At 42.9% G+C, this 18,957-nt stretch overlaps 1 protein-coding gene across 2 annotated transcripts in view; it reads right to left on the bottom strand.

The window, feature by feature from the left end:
- Window positions 1-18,957, bottom strand: part of SH3RF2 (SH3 domain containing ring finger 2) — a 143,819-nt gene that overhangs the window by 82,185 nt on the left and 42,677 nt on the right. For both annotated transcript variants that reach the window (XM_060093574.1, XM_060093575.1), the window contains exon 3: window positions 51-320. In XM_060093574.1, coding sequence (XP_059949557.1) covers window positions 51-320 — 270 coding nt within the window. The remainder of the gene's footprint in view (window positions 1-50; window positions 321-18,957) is intronic.

The raw sequence follows: 18,957 nt of genomic DNA, 5'->3' as shown, positions 1-18,957 counted from the left end.
CCAGTCTTTACGTGGTCACTGGTGACTTTGGTAGCTGCCCAGAATCTTACCTTGAGGAAGGTCAGGCAGTCCTGGTTCTCACTCTTGTCCTTGTTGCGCAGGTCGAAGTTGTAGAGGGCCCGGCAGAGTGGGGGTGGCTGGGGAAGCTGCTTGAGGACCTCCACGGAGCTGGCTGGGAAGACCCCACTGATTCCATTGATTTCCCCCTGGTACCAGTTCTCATCCAACTGTCTCCGGAGGAGGATGACATCTCCCTTATTAAACCTCAGGTCACCGGGATTCTGCCCTCGGTAGTTGCACAAGGCCTTTGCTCGCGGCACCTGCAGTGTCACGGATCAATAAAATATGTATGGCTTAGAGGCTGGAGGGACACAAGGGATCATATTAATAACTAAATACAGGGCACTTCCTATGTACTAAGTGCCATACGTGGGTCATCTTGTTTAACCTTTGAGATAGACACTATTATTCCCCTTTCTAAGATGAGGTGACTGAGGCACAGAGTGGTTTAGGAAGTTGCCTAAGGTGACACAGCTGGGAAATGGCAGATATGGGGTTTGAACTCTGACAATCTGATTTTAGAGACCTGTTCTTTTTTTTAAATACATTTATTTATTTATTATTTATTTACTTATTTTTGGCTGCGTTGGGTTTTCGTTGCTGTGCGTGGGCTTTCTCCAGTTGCAGCGAACGGGGGCTAGTCTTCCTTGTGGTGAGCCAGCTTATCATTGCAGTGGCTTCTCTTGTTGTGGAGCATGGGCTCTTGGCGCGGGCTTCAGTAGTTGTGGCGCACGGGCTCAGTAGTTGTGGCTCGCGGGCTCTAGATCGCAGGCTCAGTAGTTGTGGCACACGGGCTTAGTTGCTCCGCGGCATGTGGGATCTTCCCGGACCAGGGCTTGAACCCGTGTCCCCTGAATCGGCGGGCGGATTCTTAACCACTGTGCCACCAGGGAAGCCCAGAGACCCTGTTCTTAATCACTATGCAGGGAATGGGATTTTGGACTTGACTCCACAACTATGTGAACTTGAGTGAGGCTGTGACTCTTTCTGGGATCTGAATACTGATTTTGAATTCTGGCTCCACGTCTTTGCTCTTGTGTGACTGTGGTCAAGCTATTTCATCTTTCTTAAACCACATTCATTTATAAAATGGGGTAATAATAGAATGTCTACCTCATTAGAGTTGCTGTGAGGACTAAAAAATATTGATAATGCATTCTGTGTATTGCTTGGTACATAGTATGTGCTCAATAAATGACACCTCTTAGAATCAACACCTGTAATGTAGGGCTCAGTGTTGACGGCAAGAAAAGTGAGGTGAAAACCCCCTGAAAATAGAAAGTGCTATGTGAGAGTGATGCATTATAATTTGTCTTCAGCCTGTCTAGAAAGTGTAAACCTCATGTGTGTTTGGATCTTTAGGAAGCACAACCGAGATGAGTTAACAGTCAGAAATCAATCATCACCTAAAAAAAATCAGCTAAAGAATTGTCATTTGTCAAATCAATCGTCAGTCTAAATAATTATTTCAGTCAAATGCATTTCTTTTCCTGATTGAAACTGGTTTCTCCACAGAGAAATGGCCTCACTTTGGTCTTGTTTGAGGTCAGTTTGACAGATGGAAAGTTCTAGTAACTTAGGTTTTATAGAAAGCCCTTCAGTGTCACCTGTGATTGTATTGTATTTTGTGCTTTCCTCGGCCATTGGGTGGAGTATTCCCCTCTGCTGGGGACAGTCTTGCTGGAACCTTCAAGGACCTTCAGAGTCTGCAGTGTTCATTTGAAAAGGAATTTCAAGCAGCTTCAGGGTCGAGACAAGACCTGAATGGCATCATATTGCTGATGGGACAGCAGCAGAGCAATGGGTTTCTGCTGGTCCCTGGGGAGTTAGAAAACCACAGGAACACAGCTCATCCTTGGGAAACTGGTGGACAAATGAGCAAAGATGTATGTGCTAGGAGGTTTAACACACTGTTGTAGATAAATGGAACCAGTTGAATAAATTATGATACATCCATACAATGGAAAACCCTACAGTCATTAAAACTGATGATGTTGATCTATAATTAATAACACTGAGAGTTACTTATAATATACTGTTAAGTATAATAGAAGAGATTAAGAACAGTTATGTAGACTAGGCTCTCTTTGTAAATATACATCTATATTTTTTACCTGGGGAAAATGCTAGATGGCTATATACTAACATTTTAAGAGTGGTTATTCCTAAGTGATGAGATTTTTGAATATTAAAAAAAAAAGTTTCCCTAAGTGCTTTGCAGTGTTTTCTAACTTTTCTACAATGAAAAAATTGTACTGTCTATCACAATTGGATAGTAAAAAGAAAATGAATGAAGCTGGGGGATAAGAAGTGAAAGGTATGGGAGGAATTTAGGAAGAAAATAAGCCTAGCTGAGTGGGGTCAACAACCACGTAACTACCTTTTGGAGAAGCTTCTCCCTTACCTGAGAAGTAAACAGGTAGAAGCAGATTGAGAACACAGGATTTCTGGGGAATGATCTGAATCTGTTAGACTCCCAGGGTTAGACATATCAGGGAATAATAATTGTCCCTAAGCCTTCTCCCAATTTTACACTGTGATATAAATCACATTTTTATGGGTATATGAGCACCTGGCACACACTGGTCACATTTACCAGGCTCGCTGGCAGCTACATCTGGCCAATGGGATATAAGCAAATTTTAGGAAGTGTCCCTACTGAGAGAGATTGACTTTCTTTTTCTTTCCTCCATTTTGCTATGTGGGATGCAGAGCTGGCGCTCTAGCTGCCATCTTGAACAATAAGAATAAGGGTCACACCTAAAAAGGGGAGAAAGTAGTCTGGGTTGCAGAGCTGCCAGGCAAGTCCTGGACTACTTTACTTCCAGACTTGTGTCTGAAATCTAAATAAACTTCCATCTTGCCTAATACACTGTTATTTTGGATTCATAAAAGGAAAAGAAAGAAAAGGAAGGAAGAATGAAAAAATTAGGAAAAAAGGAATTAAAGCTCCTTTGACTTTGCATAATAATAATATCAATAGCTAATATTTATTGAGTGCTTCCTCCTATGTACCAGATACTGTGCTAAGCACTCCACAGTATATTTTATTTAATTCTCACAACAACCTGTGATTAGAAAACTGGGGATCAGAGAGGTTAAAAATTTGTCAAAGTTCATGAAGCTAGAAAGTGGTAGATTTTAGAATTTGAGCTCAAGTATGTCTATTCTCAAACCCAAGCTCTTAACTACTCAACCAGTGTTTCTCAAAATGAAGTCTGTGGTTTACCTAGATCAGAATCTCGGGAAATGTAAAAAATGCAGACTCTTGGACCCCATCCCTGACCAATTTGACCAGAATCTCTTAGAGGGCAGTTTAAGTAGCTGCATTTTTATCAAGCTCTCCCATCCATCCAAGTTTGATGCCGCTGGTCTGTGTTATGTCTTATTCTAACTAAAATGGAGACTTGATGTAGTTTTGTAAATGGCTGAGCTGCTTTTTCCCTTTCTTTTCTGGAAGACATTCCCATACAAGGTGGCTTATGTATTTTAATGACTATTGAGCAAGTATGTTAGACTAAAACTGCACAAAATGCTTAAATCTCTTTGAAGGGGCATAAACTTTGAAACCCTGAGATAGTACTAATTGCCTGACCATCTTCATCTTTTCTCTATCTCCCCTCAGTTGAGATAAACTATTGTGGAAGCAAACTGTAAATTCTATTTTTAACATGAAGATTCTTTTCATCACCTTTTTTCTTCATTCTCCCCTTTTACTCTCAGTTCTACATTCATACTTATAGAAAACATTGGCTTCCATGCTGTAAAGAGGGTGGGGGTGGGGAAGGAGAGAGAAAAAATCTGAAGAGGGGAAGGAAATTAACATTTATTGTGTTTCTGGTAAGCCATAGAAATTTGTCTTACATTATTACACTACTGCACTTTCCATGTACAATACTATCTCATTTATATGAGCTCAAAGCCCTGTGAAGTAGGTTTATCTTAATTTTATCGATGAAGAAACAGAAGTTTTGAGACGTTCACCTTCGGGCAAAGTCACACAGCCAATGTACAGCGGCCCGGAGACTGACTTCCGTTCATTTGACGTCAAAGCCCTGATTTCTCTTTCATCCTGCTGAAGTCACCTAGTATGTTTTTCCATCATAAAACTCATTTGGGGTGATGTTTTATAATCAAAATCTGAATAGAGTTTGAATGCCATCTGCTTGCTGCTGGCTGCACGAGCATGAATTATTGAACTCTAGAGCCCTTGCATAAAAGTTAAGCACCTGCCTGAAGAGACTCAGCTGGTTGATTCTATCCAGTCCGCAATGGTTCTCTCAAGGGAAAATGACTCCAAGTTCTGCAGCAGCCATCACCCGTTGTTTTGTTAGGTAAAACAAAACACCACCCCAATTGTTTTCTGTCTCGACAGGTGCAGGAGGGAGGGAGAATGGGGATAAAGTGGGTGTGGTGGTCTCACAGCCAGGTCATTACCAAATGTTTCTCCTGGTGTTTTTCAGAAAGCCAGATAATCCAGTGGAAGGCTGTGTGTGTGCCTACAAAGCTTTCCTTCTCTGAGATTCAAAAGGATTAATACTTCTATGCACCTGTAATTTGTCTATTGATTTGTCACCTCAGTAGGGTGAGGTGAAAGCCACATGAGGTCCATGCTTTTGATGGAAGATAAAGCACAGAACGCTGAAATAAGGAAGCAGGGGGTATGCAGAGACATTAGTGGTAAAATTATGTTGTAGTAGTTATGTGTGTTGGTAATAAAATGGCAGGCATCCCTTCTCTGAGGATCCACCCATTTGCTCTCCATCTTCTCATGGGCATGTTATTCACTCTGGTCACACTGCATACACATGGGTATGTGGCCCAGGCTGGCCAGTTATATAACCGAGCAAGGCCCTGTGAAGGCCTTTCTGGGGACAGAAGCACCCCCACCCACCCCCACCATGTCCCTTGCCTCCTGTTTGTAAAAGAGCTTTAGCCTCCTAGGGCTTCCCTGAGTTCCAGAGAAAAAATTCAATCAAAAATGAGAAAATGCAGAAACAAAAACAGTCAAGTGAGACAAGATAATAGTTTAGCCATAATACAAAGTCAAGGACCTTCAGTTCCTCCTTAAGGACTATAAATAATATTTTAGCCATGTCCTTTAGTTGTTTTACAGATACTAAAACCCTCCCTAGGTGAAAAAAGTTAGCTGCATGCTGACCACATACACGTAGACCCCAGACCAGTTAAATCCAAAAGGTTGATGATGTTAACCCCCCAAATACCACTCAGTTACCTCTCCACCAACCAATCAGAAAAATGTCCATGAGCTGATCTGGCACCCTGAAACCCTCTCCCTCACCGTGCCTTGAAAAGCCCTTCCCTGAAATCCTTCAGGGAGTTTTGGTCTTTTGAGCATTAGCCACCCATTCTCCTTGCTTGGTGTCCTGCAGTAAACGCCGTACTTTCCTTCACCACAACCTGATGTCAGTAGACTGGCTTTACTCTGCGGGTGAGTGGACCCAAGTTTGGCTCGGTAACAGAGTGCCCAAATCCTCCTGGCATAAAGCTTGGTACAGGGCAGGCGTGTGCCCCAAATAGGGTCAATTAGAATCTTCTTTGACATTTGATATATAGACACCCAAGAAGAGAGTGTTTCTTTTGGATCATGAGCCTGGAGGCGGTAAGCCTTGGACTACCAGTGGTGATATTTCCCAGCCAGCAGACACACCTTCCTGAGTGAAGCTGCAGAAGGCAGCAGAACTAGAGAGATTGTGAGATAAACAGGTAAGTAATGGACAGAGCCTTCACAAGGAAATTTGAATGTCTATATCCAACTGTGCCTAAAGGATACACAGTTAAATGAGATGATATCCTCAATGTATTGCTTATTATTGAAACTGCTTGGAGTTATTTTCTGACCCCTGAAACTGAAAAAGTCCTGATTAATATATATTAAAAACCCAGAAACAACAAAATTGCATAACAGTGAAATATCCAAAAAGCAGAATTCAGAAACAGCAGGAGGACTAGCCGCCAATGAGCTCTGAGCTTATTTCCAATTGGAAAATAAAGAAGGAGGCATATGGATTGATAACAGGGTAAGAGAAAAGGAGCCCAAGATTGGAATGATCACAGTGGTGAGACAAAGGAAAAAGCTGAGCTGGAGCGAGCATTCAACCTGTTCCTGTGTAATGAACTGTTCACCATGCATGAGTGGCGCTCCCACTTGTTTAGAAAGAGGTTGGCCTGGTTCTCTACTCCTGGCATCAGATGGGGCCAAAACCAACATGCTGAGCTAACTGCTTACCTCCCTAGCTGGTCACGAGATGGCCCATCACAGGAGAATGGAGCCAAGAGAAAACATCCTGGCCTTTGGCTCAGGTTATCATTCACCAGGCTATGAATTCTCTGCCCGAGAGTTTAGGATTTGTATCTGAAACACCTCTGAAACTCTATCTCTGAGCCCTGGACACAAGCAGGTGTTTCATAAATGCTTGATGAATGAATTTGTGAATTAATCAAGAAACATCCAGGAATTGCCATTCCTGGAGGAAAAGAATGCATATGAGATTAATAAATATGACTGATAATAATTATTGGAAAGATCTAGTGGCATGAGCTAGAAAATAAAAAAGGAGAGTTTGGGTCCTCTTTTCCAAATTGCCCTGAATTTTAACAATTTCTTGCTACACATACTCAAAAAGGTTTCCATACTCAAATAAGCTCAGGAATCACTGAGTTGAACAGTCACACAGGCTCTTTTGCTGACTGGCTTCTCAGAAGTTTTACTCCACTAATGTGACCTTGTATTTGCATCTGGACCACTTTGCAGGATTAGCAGAATGGGCCTGGGGAATGCTGGGTAAAGTAAATGTGACTTCCCCTGTGATTTCATTCTACTCGTGAGGCAAAGGGTCAGCTAACTGTCCTGGGTCCTACCTTCCCAGCTGCTGCTTAGACAACTGAGCCATCCCGCATCTCTCCCTCATGTTGGCAACCCTTTTGGATCTGATGTCGGGGGCAAGGGAGCAAATGTTAGAAAGTGCTGGCTGGCCCTTGTGCTTATGTTTGTCTGGTGAGGAGGGGGAACACTTCAGTGCTCACTCAACAGCATCAGATCTATCAAGCCTTGACAAATCCCAGACCTTCTGCTGCTTGGGGGCTTGAGATCACCAGAAGGTCTGAATCCTGACATTCAAAGGCTTGAGATCACTAGAAGGTCTGAATCTGGACATTCAAAGGCTTGAGATCATCAGAAGGTCTGAATCTGCACATTCAAATTTGAGTCCAGGCTTATGAGACATACCATGTGAGTTTCTTCCTTCATAGAGAATTTTACTTGTTCAGGGGTGGTACTAGGGTGCAACAGAACACAGATGTTAGAGTCAAGTAAGTTGTTGGTTTGCATTCTGGCTTTTGTAACTTTGGCCAAATCACTTAAGTCTTCCTGATTCTTAGTTTGGATTATCCACAAATTGGGGCTAATGCTAATACTTCTTTATGCAGTAAACTCAGCAAGTCTGTGTTACCCAAACCCTGCAGATTCCAATCGAAGTTTTGGCCCTTGACCTGGGCCAAAATCTCTAAGCCCCTGGAATATCCTGCCTGACCAGAGAGACTGTTTACCTGGAGTCTTTTTGAGTGTCAACCATGCCAGGCATTGTCTACCTGGTGAAACAAAGATCAAACGTAAATAAACGAGTATATACATAATTATAAGTTGGAGTAAGTGTTATAGAGGAGAAGAATAGGGAGGTGAGAGACGCTGAGGGATGGAAGGAGAACCAGTGCAAGAAAGGTTCTTATTATTGGCCTTACACCTATATCTAAAAGTCTATTCTGTCCTGTGACTTTTGTCATGTTATCTCTCTCCTTTTTCTCTCGCCCCAGCCTTTTGTCTCAGCCTCTCTTCTTCTAGTCCTAGGTAGAGACCTGGGAGAGCACAGCTCTCCATTTTCCTTCTTTTGTGTATGTATATGTGTGATTTAAAAAAAAATCAATTTAATTAATTTATTTTTGATACAGCGGGTTCTTATTAGTTATCTATTTTATACATATTAGTGTATACATGTCAATCCCAATCTCCCAATTCATCCCACCACCCTGCTTTCCCCTCCTTGGTGTCCACATTTGTTCTCTACATCTGTGTCTGTATTTCTGCCTTGCAAACCAGTTCATCTGTACCATTTTTATATGCATTAATATATGATATTTGTTTTTCTCTTTCTGACTTACTTCACTCTGTATGACAGTCTCTAAGTCCATCCACATCTCTACAAATGACCCAATTTCGTTCCTTTTTATGGCTGAGTAATATTCCATTGTATATATGTGCCACATCTTCCTTTTTTTAAAAAAAACATCTTTATTGGAGTATAATTGCTTTACAGTGGTGTGTTAGTTTCTGCTTTATAACAAAGTGAATCAGTTATACATATACATATGTCCCCATATCTCTTCCCTCTTGTGTCTCCCTCCCTCCCATCCTCCGTATCCCACCCCTCTAGGCGGTCACAAAGCACCGAGCTGATCTCCCTGTGCTATGCGTCTGCTTCCCACTAGCTACCTATTTTACATTTGGTAGTGTATATATGTCCATGCCACTCTCTCACTTTGTCATAGCTTACCCTTCCCCCTCCCCGTATCCTCAAGTCCATTCTCTAGTAGGTCTGTGTCTTTATTCCCGTCTTGCCCCTAGGTTCTTCATGACCACTTTTTTTTTCTTTTTTTTTTAGATTCCATATATATGTGTTAGCATACGGTATTTGTTTTTCTCTTTCTGACTTACTTCACTCTGTATGACAGACTCTAGGTCCATCCACCTCACTACAGACAACTCAATTTCATTTCTTTTAATGGCTGAGTACTATTCCATTGTATATATGTGCCACATCTTCTTTATCCATTCATCTGTCGATGGACATTTAGGTTGCTTCCATGACCTGGCTATTGTAAATAGTGCTGCAATGAACATTGTGGTACATGACTCTTTGAATTATGGTTTTCTCAGGGTATATGCCCAGTAGTGAGATTGCTGGGCCATATGGTAGTTCTATTTTTAGTTTTTTAAGGAACCTCCATACTTTTCTCCATAGTGGCTGGATCAATTTACATTCCCATCAACAATGCAAGAGAGTTCCCTTTTCTTCACACCCTCTCCAGCATTTGTTGTTTGTAGATTCTCTGATGATGCCCATTCTAACTGGTGTGAGGTGATACCTCATTGTAGTTTTGATTTGCATTTCTCTAATAATTTGTGATGTTGAGCAGCTTTTCATGTGCTTCTTGGCCATCTGTATGTCTTCTTTGGAGAAATGTCTATTTAGGTCTTCTGCCCATTTTTGTATTGGGTTGTTTGCTTTTTAATATTGAGCTGCATGAGCTGTTTATATATTTTGGAGATTAATCCTTTGTCCATCCATTTTCCTTCTTTATCTATCTCCTGCCACTGTGGGTCAGTGGGCACGGCATTCCTTCCTTCCTCCCTTAATCAAATATCAATCAGGCACCAGGAATATGCCAGCCTTCTTTCCCCTGGTCCCTTCTGCTTCCTTCCTGAGTTATCAGGGGTCCTAGGGCAGGAAAAGGGAGAAGGAAGCAGGATTTACACCAGTGGGCAGAGAAAGAACCATTCATAACCAGCAGCCTGTTTTCAGGGTCACCATTAGCATGCTTTCATTTTTCCTTCCAGACATTTCTCTGAGATTGCCTTGGGGTGATTTCATTCCCCCATCACAGGAGGTAATCCCAGACATGTTCATGGCTGTATTCTTGGCTACCTACATAAGGTGGTTTTTAATGCACAGCTTGGGATTGCATTTGAGATGAGCTGGGTGCCAGATCCTGGAGCTGTTCAGTGGCAGAACACTGAATTCTCCAGGGAACCAAAGCATTTTGGTTGCCATCTCTTCTTACAGGAGGGTACAGGGTACCTGTGAGGAAGGGCTGGAGGTGTGTGGGAGCCTGAAGGACAGAGGGAGGAACCATCTCACTCCTCCTGGGAGGCCACTCTGTCCCCTTCCATTTTCTCCATTCCCAGAGAGAGTTTTTCCTGTAGGTGTGGCACTTGGTGGGTGAGTCTCTTTCCATATGGCTTGAGAACCTGAGCCAAATCCACCATGCAGAGGGAGGGAAGATGAGTCAAATGACTCTCCCACCACCATCACCACCACTTTTCTGACTTAGGGGGAAAAAAACTGTGGTCACATGTACACTGGCTTTCTCCGCCAAATTGTTTATCTCTTTCACCTCCATGTGGAGGTTTCTGGAGCTGAAGGAGGAATGACTGGTGACAACATGATTCAGGCAAACAGCAGAACGTTTCTGATAATGGAGCCATCTGGTCTGGGGACTGGAAGTGGCCCCTAGATGTAATACACAACTTACAGACTTGGGTCCTTGAGAGAGGCACTGAACCTCTCTGGGCCTCGGTTTCCTCAAATACAAAGTGAAGAAGGTGAATTTTACCATTCCTTCAAATGCTAATGATAATGGGATATTAAGTGAATGATCAGAGCTCCAGGAGTATCTTTAGAATATGCTAGAGATAAGGGTGATGGATGAGGTGAAACCAAATTGGCAAAATATCTTTTTTGAATTTTATTTATTTATTTTTATACAGCAGGTTCATATTACTTGTCTCTTTTATTCATATTAGTGTATATACGTCAAGCCCAATCTCCCAGTTCATCCTACCACCACCAACCCTGCTTTCCCTGCTTGGTGTCCATACGTTTGTTCTCTGCATGTGTCTTTCTGCCTTGCAAACTGGTTCATCTGTACCATTTTTCTAGATTCCACATATACGCATTAATATACGATATTTGTTTTTCTTACTTACTTCACTCTGTATGACAGTCTCTACATCCATCCACGTCTCTACAAATGACCCCAAATTGGCAAAATATTGATAATCATTGAGATTTGAGTCATGGGTAGAGGCAGTTTATTCCACTACTCTCTCTGCTCTTGTGTACGTGGTCCTCCTAGAATGGCTGGTGAGTAAAGGTGCCACCGCAGGACAGGCTGTGGTGAGGAGTGAAAGGACGTGAGTGCCCCAGAACCGCGGGGAAAGTGGCTTTGGAGAGGAGAGCTGAAGTGGCTGGGCTTGTCCTCTACTGTCCAAAAGTTACATCTGGATTTCAAATGCTTTACTTTTTTTTTTAACATCTTTATTGGAGTATAATTGCTTTACAATGGTGTGTTAGTTTCTGCTGTATAACAGACTGAATCAGCTATACATATACATATATTCCCATATCTCCTCCCTCTTGTGTCTCCCTCCCACCCTCCCTATCCCACCCCTCTAGGTGGTCACAAAGCACGGAGCTGATCTCCCTGTGCTGTGTGGCTGCTTCCCACTAGCTATCTACTTTACATTTAGTAGTGTATATATGTCATTGCCACTCTCTCGCTTCATCCCAGCTTACCCTTCCCCCTCCCCGTGTCCTCAAGTCCATTCTCTACATCTGCATCTTTATTCCTGTCCTGCTCCTAGGTTCTTCAGAACCATTTTTTTTTTTTTAGATTCCATATATATGTGTTAGCATATGGCATTTGTTTTTCTCTTTCTGACTTACTTCACTCTGTATGACAGCCTCTAGGTCCATCCACCTCACTACAAATAACTCAATTTTGTTTTTTTTATGGCTGAGTAATATTCCATTGTATATATGTACCATATCTTCTTTTTTTTTTTTTTTTTTTTTGCGGTATGCGGGCCTCTCACTGTTGTGGCCTCCCCCGTTGCGGAGCACAGGCTCCGGACGCGCAGGCTCCGGACGCGCAGGCTCAGCGGCCATGGCTCACGGGCCCAGCCGCTCCGCGGCATATGGGATCCTCCCAGACCGGGGCACGAACCCGTATCCCCTGCATCGGCAGGCGGACTCTCAACTACTTGCGCCACCACGGAGGCCCCTAGATTCCATATATATGTGTTAGCATATGGCATTTGTTTTTCTCTTTCTGACTTACTTCACTCTGTATGACAGCCTCTAGGTCCATCCACCTCACTACAAATAACTCAATTTTGTTTTTTTTATGGCTGAGTAATATTCCATTGTATATATGTACCATATCTTCTTTATCCATTCATCTGTCGATGGACACTTAGGTTGCTTCCATGTCCTGGCTATTGTAAATAGAGCTTCAAATGCTTTACTTCTTAAATGGCCTCCTCCTCTCTGACTTGGGTGTTTGTGTCTGTGTGCCTATCTACACTTATTTACACTTTAATTTGGTGATACCCAAAGAAAAAGTCTACATGACTCTTGTTGAAAACATCAAGCCCTGGGAAGTTAGAAATCTTCCCTCTCAGTTCGGCTGTCCTTGAGATGGCATTGTCAATACCAGGACCTCCTGCAAATCTGCAGTGTATCTGCCTCTTTGAAATCAAAATTCAGAGCATGCCTCTCCTTTACAGCAAATGGAACAGATGTGGACTTACAGGAGAAGTACCCTGCCTGCCTGTAGAGCTGGACCCCATTTTAGGAGTGAGTGGCTGGACATCAGAGAGATACTAAAGACCCACATGTCATCTGTCACACTGAGCACAGGATTGTTCCAGTGGAAAGCTTGAATTGAGGGAAACCCTCTGAAAGTCCCTGAGAAATGGAAACCGTTTCCGAGGATTAAGCCATAGAAGTATTACAGCAGCTATTTGCAATCATATTCCACAATGAGATAAAGTCACTAGTCCTCCCAGGAATATGAGATACTGCAGAATATGCGGACAGTTCCTTTTTTCTTTAAGGTCTTATCCAGATAGTTGCCAATATCTTTGGCATTGCCTCTGTCTTCTGCATCTTGGTCTTTAGAAAGCCTTTGCTGTTTCTTCCTATAAGGTTGAGTTGGGCTTCCTTTTTTAGTGAGCCACTGCACCCTACACTTCCCCTGACACAGCACTCATCACTTTGTATTGTAATTGCTGGTTTACTTGTCTGCTTGCCCACCAGATTTGAACTGTGCAGCAGCAGGGTCTGTGATTTGTCCATCCTTATACCACTCACACATGGCAAAGCAATGGCATCCACTCATTCATTCAACACAAATGTTCTGAATGCCTACAGCACATCATACAGATGCAGTCTCTGTGTTTATGGGATTTACATTCTAGCAGCACCTAGTAAGAACTCAGTAAGTATTTGTTGAATGAATAAATGAATGAATATTAAGCCACACCATGCCACTTAAACCCAACTCCAACTTTGATATTTTGCCATCTCTGCTCCTGACATAAAATTCCAACAGGCCCAACTAGTTATTTTTCCAGGATTGGGGTGTATCCAGGCATCCACAGATAAAAATAGTATTTTTATAGGTCATCCTTTAAAAAGGCCCTATTACATAAAATGTGCTTTGAGCTATGTCTGTATCCCTATTTTTCCAACGGATACCTGCCTTGGAGCCTCCCACTGCTGAAGGCTTTTTCTTGCCTACATGTCCTCTTCATCAAGTGTCTAATTTCCACTACAGGAAGCCATGCTGAGTGACAAAAAAACGCCAGCTGGCAGTGCCAGGAAAGGGAGCAGAAGGAAGCAAGGAGATATCTTTTTCTGCCTATTCAGAACATTGAAATCCAATTTCTCACTGGCCACATGAGCCAAAGAAAGCAGCTCCTAGCAGCTGTTGATCTGAGAGGCTCCAATCTCATCTCTGTGACCCGGGTGTCACTGGCACTCCCCAGGCACGTCTGGGAATGGGTTGGCATGAAGGAACGGCCCTGCTGTTCTCTTCCCCGAGGACTGGCTTTGGGTGGGCCTGTTTCAGATGGCAGAAAAAATGATAGACTCACTCTGTGAAAAATCTTTGTTGTGGGTGGACATTCCTTGATAATTGCTGCCCCAGGGTTCCTCCTCTTTCTATTCCTTTCATTCTCACTTGGTGGTGTGCTGGTAAACCAGCTCTCCAACAAAGAAAAAAAAAGGCTCTGATTTGTAGTATTTGCCAATTTCCATGGTGTAATTACTCCTACCTTGGCTACCAACCTGGCGTTGCTGAATATGGAGTTGGGAAGACAGGAGACATGTGCGTTATTGCCTTTTGTGGGCCCGCAGGGACCTGGTCTGACCCCGCGACTCAGCTCCCTAATTCACACTCGCTCAAGGGGTGCAAGATGGTACAGAACAGTACCGTTGTCTTTCTACAACTCGGACTTTAGGATATGGTTTGTAAAATACTTCTGCATCTGTTGGGTCACTGGGCTCTAAACACAACACTGCACGGTAAGAATTACTATGCCTATTTGGTGGAGGAAGAAATCGAGGCACAGGAAGCTAGGACTTGCCTCAGCTCCGAGAGCTGGGATTTGCTCAGGCCCTGTCTCTCCACTCTTAACCCTAGTCATTCTCCTACCACACTGCCCACTGCAGCCCAACCGCACATCTTTCTGTACTACCAACGCCTCATGCATGGCTACTTCTTACATTCTTCCAGAATGTTCTTTAAGCATCCCACCCTCTTCCTCTCCTGCCCAACTGGTACCTGTTTTTTCAGTCTCAGCTTAAACAGTATGTCCCTGAGTGTCCGTGTCAGGGGCAGGGATCTCTTCCAGGTACTTTAATGACACTGTCTAGCACAGCACCCCCGTGCCCCCAGCATGGTATTTGTTAAATGGCTTGTTTATGGACCTTCCTCCTCCATAGACTGTAAACTTGGTGAGAGCAGAAACTTTTAATGAGCTCACCTTGTTCCTAGTGCCAAACACAGTGTCTGGCCCAATAAGTATTCTTAATTATTATTTATTTATTTATTTACTTTTGGCTGTGTTGGGTCTTCGTTTTCTGTGTGTGGGCTTTCTCCAGTTGCAGCAAGCAGGGACCACTCTTCATTGTGGTGCTTGGGCCTCTCACTATCGTGGCCTCTCCTGTTGCGGAGCACAGGCTCCAGATGCACAGGTTCAGTAGTTGTGGCTCACGGGCCTAGTTGCTCTGCAGCATGTGGGATCTTCCCGGACCAGGGCACAAACCCGCGTCCCCTGCATCGGCAGGCAGACTCTCAACCACTGCGCCACCAGGGAAGTCCCCCAATAAGTATTTTTAGAATGAATGAATCCATGAATGATGCTCTCCTAACCCCAAATTCACAGAATACTTTTTTTTTTCTATACTATCTCCTATCAGGACCCTAAAGAATACATTTCCTCAGATTGGTTGAGGTTTTCTCAGGAACCCGGGGAGGTTTCTGCTAGAATGCACAGCCAGTCAGACGGCTCCATTGTCGGTGGCAGCTGCTCCCCTCCCCTGCCTTGCTGTGGCCCCTGTGGGCTTTGCCAAGTGTCACAGAAGTAATCTGAGAAACCTATTTGGTGTGGTCTGAAATGTGCTCATTACACACATGCCATGACAAAGACACAGGCAGGAAGAAGACTTCAGCCAGAAACACCTGCACCTCTGGGAGAGGAGGAATGTTTAGGAATATTCTGGAACCAGCATGTCCTGTAATTGCAAGACTGAGCCTTCTGAATCAGCATTGATTCCCTCAATTTCCCTCTGAGGAGGCAGGAAAGGGTCAGGGCTGCTTGCACGCTGGGAGCTGCTGACCTTTTAGCATCACAGAATCTCATACATACCTGTGGCGCTCATCACAAACATCTAATCATTGTCTGTAAACACAGGTGACTGACACCTAAAACAGACAGGGGTAGTCTGGCACATGTGAGTGACTTCCCTTATATTACCTGAGCCTACCTAGTAACACAAACTTTAAGGTGTTCATCTTTGCTCTTGAGCACAGATGAGGAAAAAATAATCTAATAATCATAGAGGATCTGATGATGCCTCTAGAAGCATTCTGTGCAAAGAGCTGTCTGTTGTGATAGAAGTGTGCTATTCTGCACTGTCTTATACAGTAGCCACCAGCCATACATGGTTACTGAGCACTTGCCATATGGCTAATGTGATGGAGGAACTGGAGTTTAGATTTTTTTTTTTTTTGCGGTATGCAGGCCTCTCACTGTTGTGGCCTCCCTCGTTGCGGAGCACAGGCTCCGGACGCGCAGGCTCCGGACGCGCAGGCTCAGCAGCCATGGCTCACGGGCCCAGCTGCTCCGCGGCATATGGGATCCTCCCAGACCGGAGCACGAACCCGTATCCCCTGCATCGGCAGGCGGACTCTCAACCACTTGCGCCACCAGGGAGGCCCTGGAGTTTAGATTTTTATTTTTAATTCGTTTAAATGTAAATAGCCACATGTGGTTAGTGGCTACTACACTGTACAGCATAGCTCTAGATCTAACAGTTACAAGATATACAGAAGACTGAAGACATATTAAATGACACCCCCCCCAAAAAATAAACAAATGACACAACAGGAATGTAATAAGAAAAATTCAGAAAGTGGGAAACTCTAAGACAAATGACCCAATTCCTCTAATGAGTATATTGCAAAGAAAAAAAGAAGAGAATGTGTGTGTGTGTGTGTGTTTGTGTGTGTGTGTGTGTGTGTGTGAAACAGAGAGATTTAGACATGGAAGAAGCATATGAACCAAGTGTAATGTGTGGACCTTGGTGTATCCCAATTCAAACAAACCAATTATTAAAAACTTCTGAGACAATTGGGGAAATTTGAACACTGACTGGGTATTTGATGATATCAAGGAATTTTTAGATGTGATAATGGTATTGAGGCTATGTTTAAAAAAAAGAGTCCTGGGCCTTCCCTTGTGGCATAGTGGTTAAGAATCCACCTGCCAGTGCAGGGGACATGGGTTTGATCCCTAGTCTGGGAAGATCCCACATGCCGCAAGCAACTAAGTCCATGCACCACAGCTACTGAGCCTGTGTTCTAGAGCCCGCGAGCCACAGCTACTGAGCCCTTGAGCCACAACTACTGAAGCCCATGTGCCTAGAGCCCTTGCTCTGCAACAAGAAAGGCCACCACAACGAGAAGACTGTGCACTGCAACGAAGAGTGGCCCCTGCTCGCCACAACTAGAGAAAGCCTGCGCACAGCAGTGGAGACCCAATGCAGCCAAAAAAAAAAAAAAAAATTAAAATTAAAAAAACGATCAATATTTAAAAAAAAAGAGTTCTTATCTTTTAAAGGTACCTATTGAGTTGTTTATAGATAAAAGAGGATGATATATGAGCTTTATCTGAATTTAATCTAGTGAAGGGAGAAAGTGGGGTACAGATGAAATAAGATTGTTGATAATTGTGGAAGCCAAGTGATGACTACACAGCAGTTCACTATTATTAGTTTCTTTGTTTTTTTATTAGTTATCTATTTTATACATATTAGTGTATATATGTCACTCCTGATCTCCCAGTTCATCCCACCACCCGCCCCCTCCGCTTTCCCCCCTTGGTGTCTACACGTTTGTTCTCTACATCTGTGTCTCTATTTCTGCCTTAAAATTGTTGATAATTGTGGAAGCCAAGTGATGGCTACATTGCAGTTCAGTATTATTATTTTCTTCATTTTTTATGTCAAGAAACTTTCATAATAAAAAGTTTTAAAAATTATCAGAGGAATGCCAATGTTGGTGAGAGTATGGACAAACAGGCACATTCCTTCTTTTGTTTTAAATTGAAGTATAGTTGATTTACAATGTTGTGTTAATTTCTGCTGTACAGCAAAGTGATTCAGTTATACATATACATACATTCTTTTTTTATATTCTTTTCCATTATGATTTATCATAGGATATCAAATATAGTTCTCTGTGCTGTACAGTAGGACCTTGTTGTTTATCCATCCTACATATAATAGCTTACATCTGCTAACCCCAAACTCCCACTCCATCCCTCCCCCAACCCCCTCCCCCTTGGCAACCACAAATCTGTTCTCTATATCCATGAGTCTGTTTCTTTTTCGTAGATAGGTTCATTTGTGTCATATTTTAGATTCTACATGTAAGTGATATCATATGGCATTTGTTTTTCTTTCTGACTTCACTTAGTATGACAATCTCTAGTTGCATCCATGTTGCTGCACATGGCATTATTTCATTCTTTTTTATGGCTGAGTAGTATGCCATTGTATATGTGAACCACATCTTCTTTATCCATTCATCTGTCAATGGACATTTAGGCTGTTTCCATGTCTTGGCTATTGTGAATAGTGCTGCATGTATAGGGGTGCATGTATCTTTTTGAATTGAGTTCTGTCCAGGTAAATGCCCAGGGGTGGGATTGCTGGGTCATATGGTAGTTCTATTTTTAGTTTTCTGAGGAACCTCCATACTGTTCTCCATAGTGGCTGTACAAACTTACATTCCCACCAATGGTGTAGGAGGGTTGCCTTTCCTCCACACTCTCTCCGGCATTGTTATTTGTAGACTTTTTGATGATGGCCATTCCGACCGGTGTGAGGTGATACTGCATTGTAGTTATGATTTGCATTTCTCTAATAATTAGCAATATCAGGCAACTTTTCATGAGGCACCTTCCTTCTTGAATGCTGGGAGCTTAAATTTCACATTGAGAAGTCAGTTTGGGTACTGTGATCCAGATTTAAACTAGGTGTTCTTTTTGACCCAGAAATCCTAGTTTTAGGAATTTCTCCTTCAGACATGTGAAAGAATCTATAAAAAATTGTGGAGTGGGGAATCATTTATATGAGTGAAGAATTGGAAACAGCCTAAATGTCTTTTAGTCATGAAGTGGTTAAATAAATGCTGGTATGTAGCCACTGTGGAGTGAGTGATAAAAGCTTGAGGGAGAATGACATAGATTGGTATGGACTGCCATCAGAAAGATGTCCATGATATACTCTTAGGTTAAAAAGAAAAGAAAATTGCAAAAAAATGACCTGATATAAAATGACATATGTATATGTGTACATATATCAGTGTATAAGCACAGAGAAAGCCTGGGAAAAAAGTTTGCCAAATTGGGGAGGGGAGGAGCTTACATCTGTCCCACGAGTAATGAACAGCTGGCTCTTCCATCAGACAACCTGGCAGCTCTGGTCTCAATGTTGTGTCCCCCGCAAATTCATATGTTAAAATCCTAAC

The sequence above is a fragment of the Mesoplodon densirostris genome, chromosome 3 (assembly GCF_025265405.1).
Source record: "Mesoplodon densirostris isolate mMesDen1 chromosome 3, mMesDen1 primary haplotype, whole genome shotgun sequence".
Lineage (NCBI taxonomy): Eukaryota > Metazoa > Chordata > Mammalia > Artiodactyla > Ziphiidae > Mesoplodon > Mesoplodon densirostris.
The sequence above is the reverse complement of the archived record's forward strand: the minus strand, read 5'-3'. Positions and strand labels throughout refer to the sequence as shown.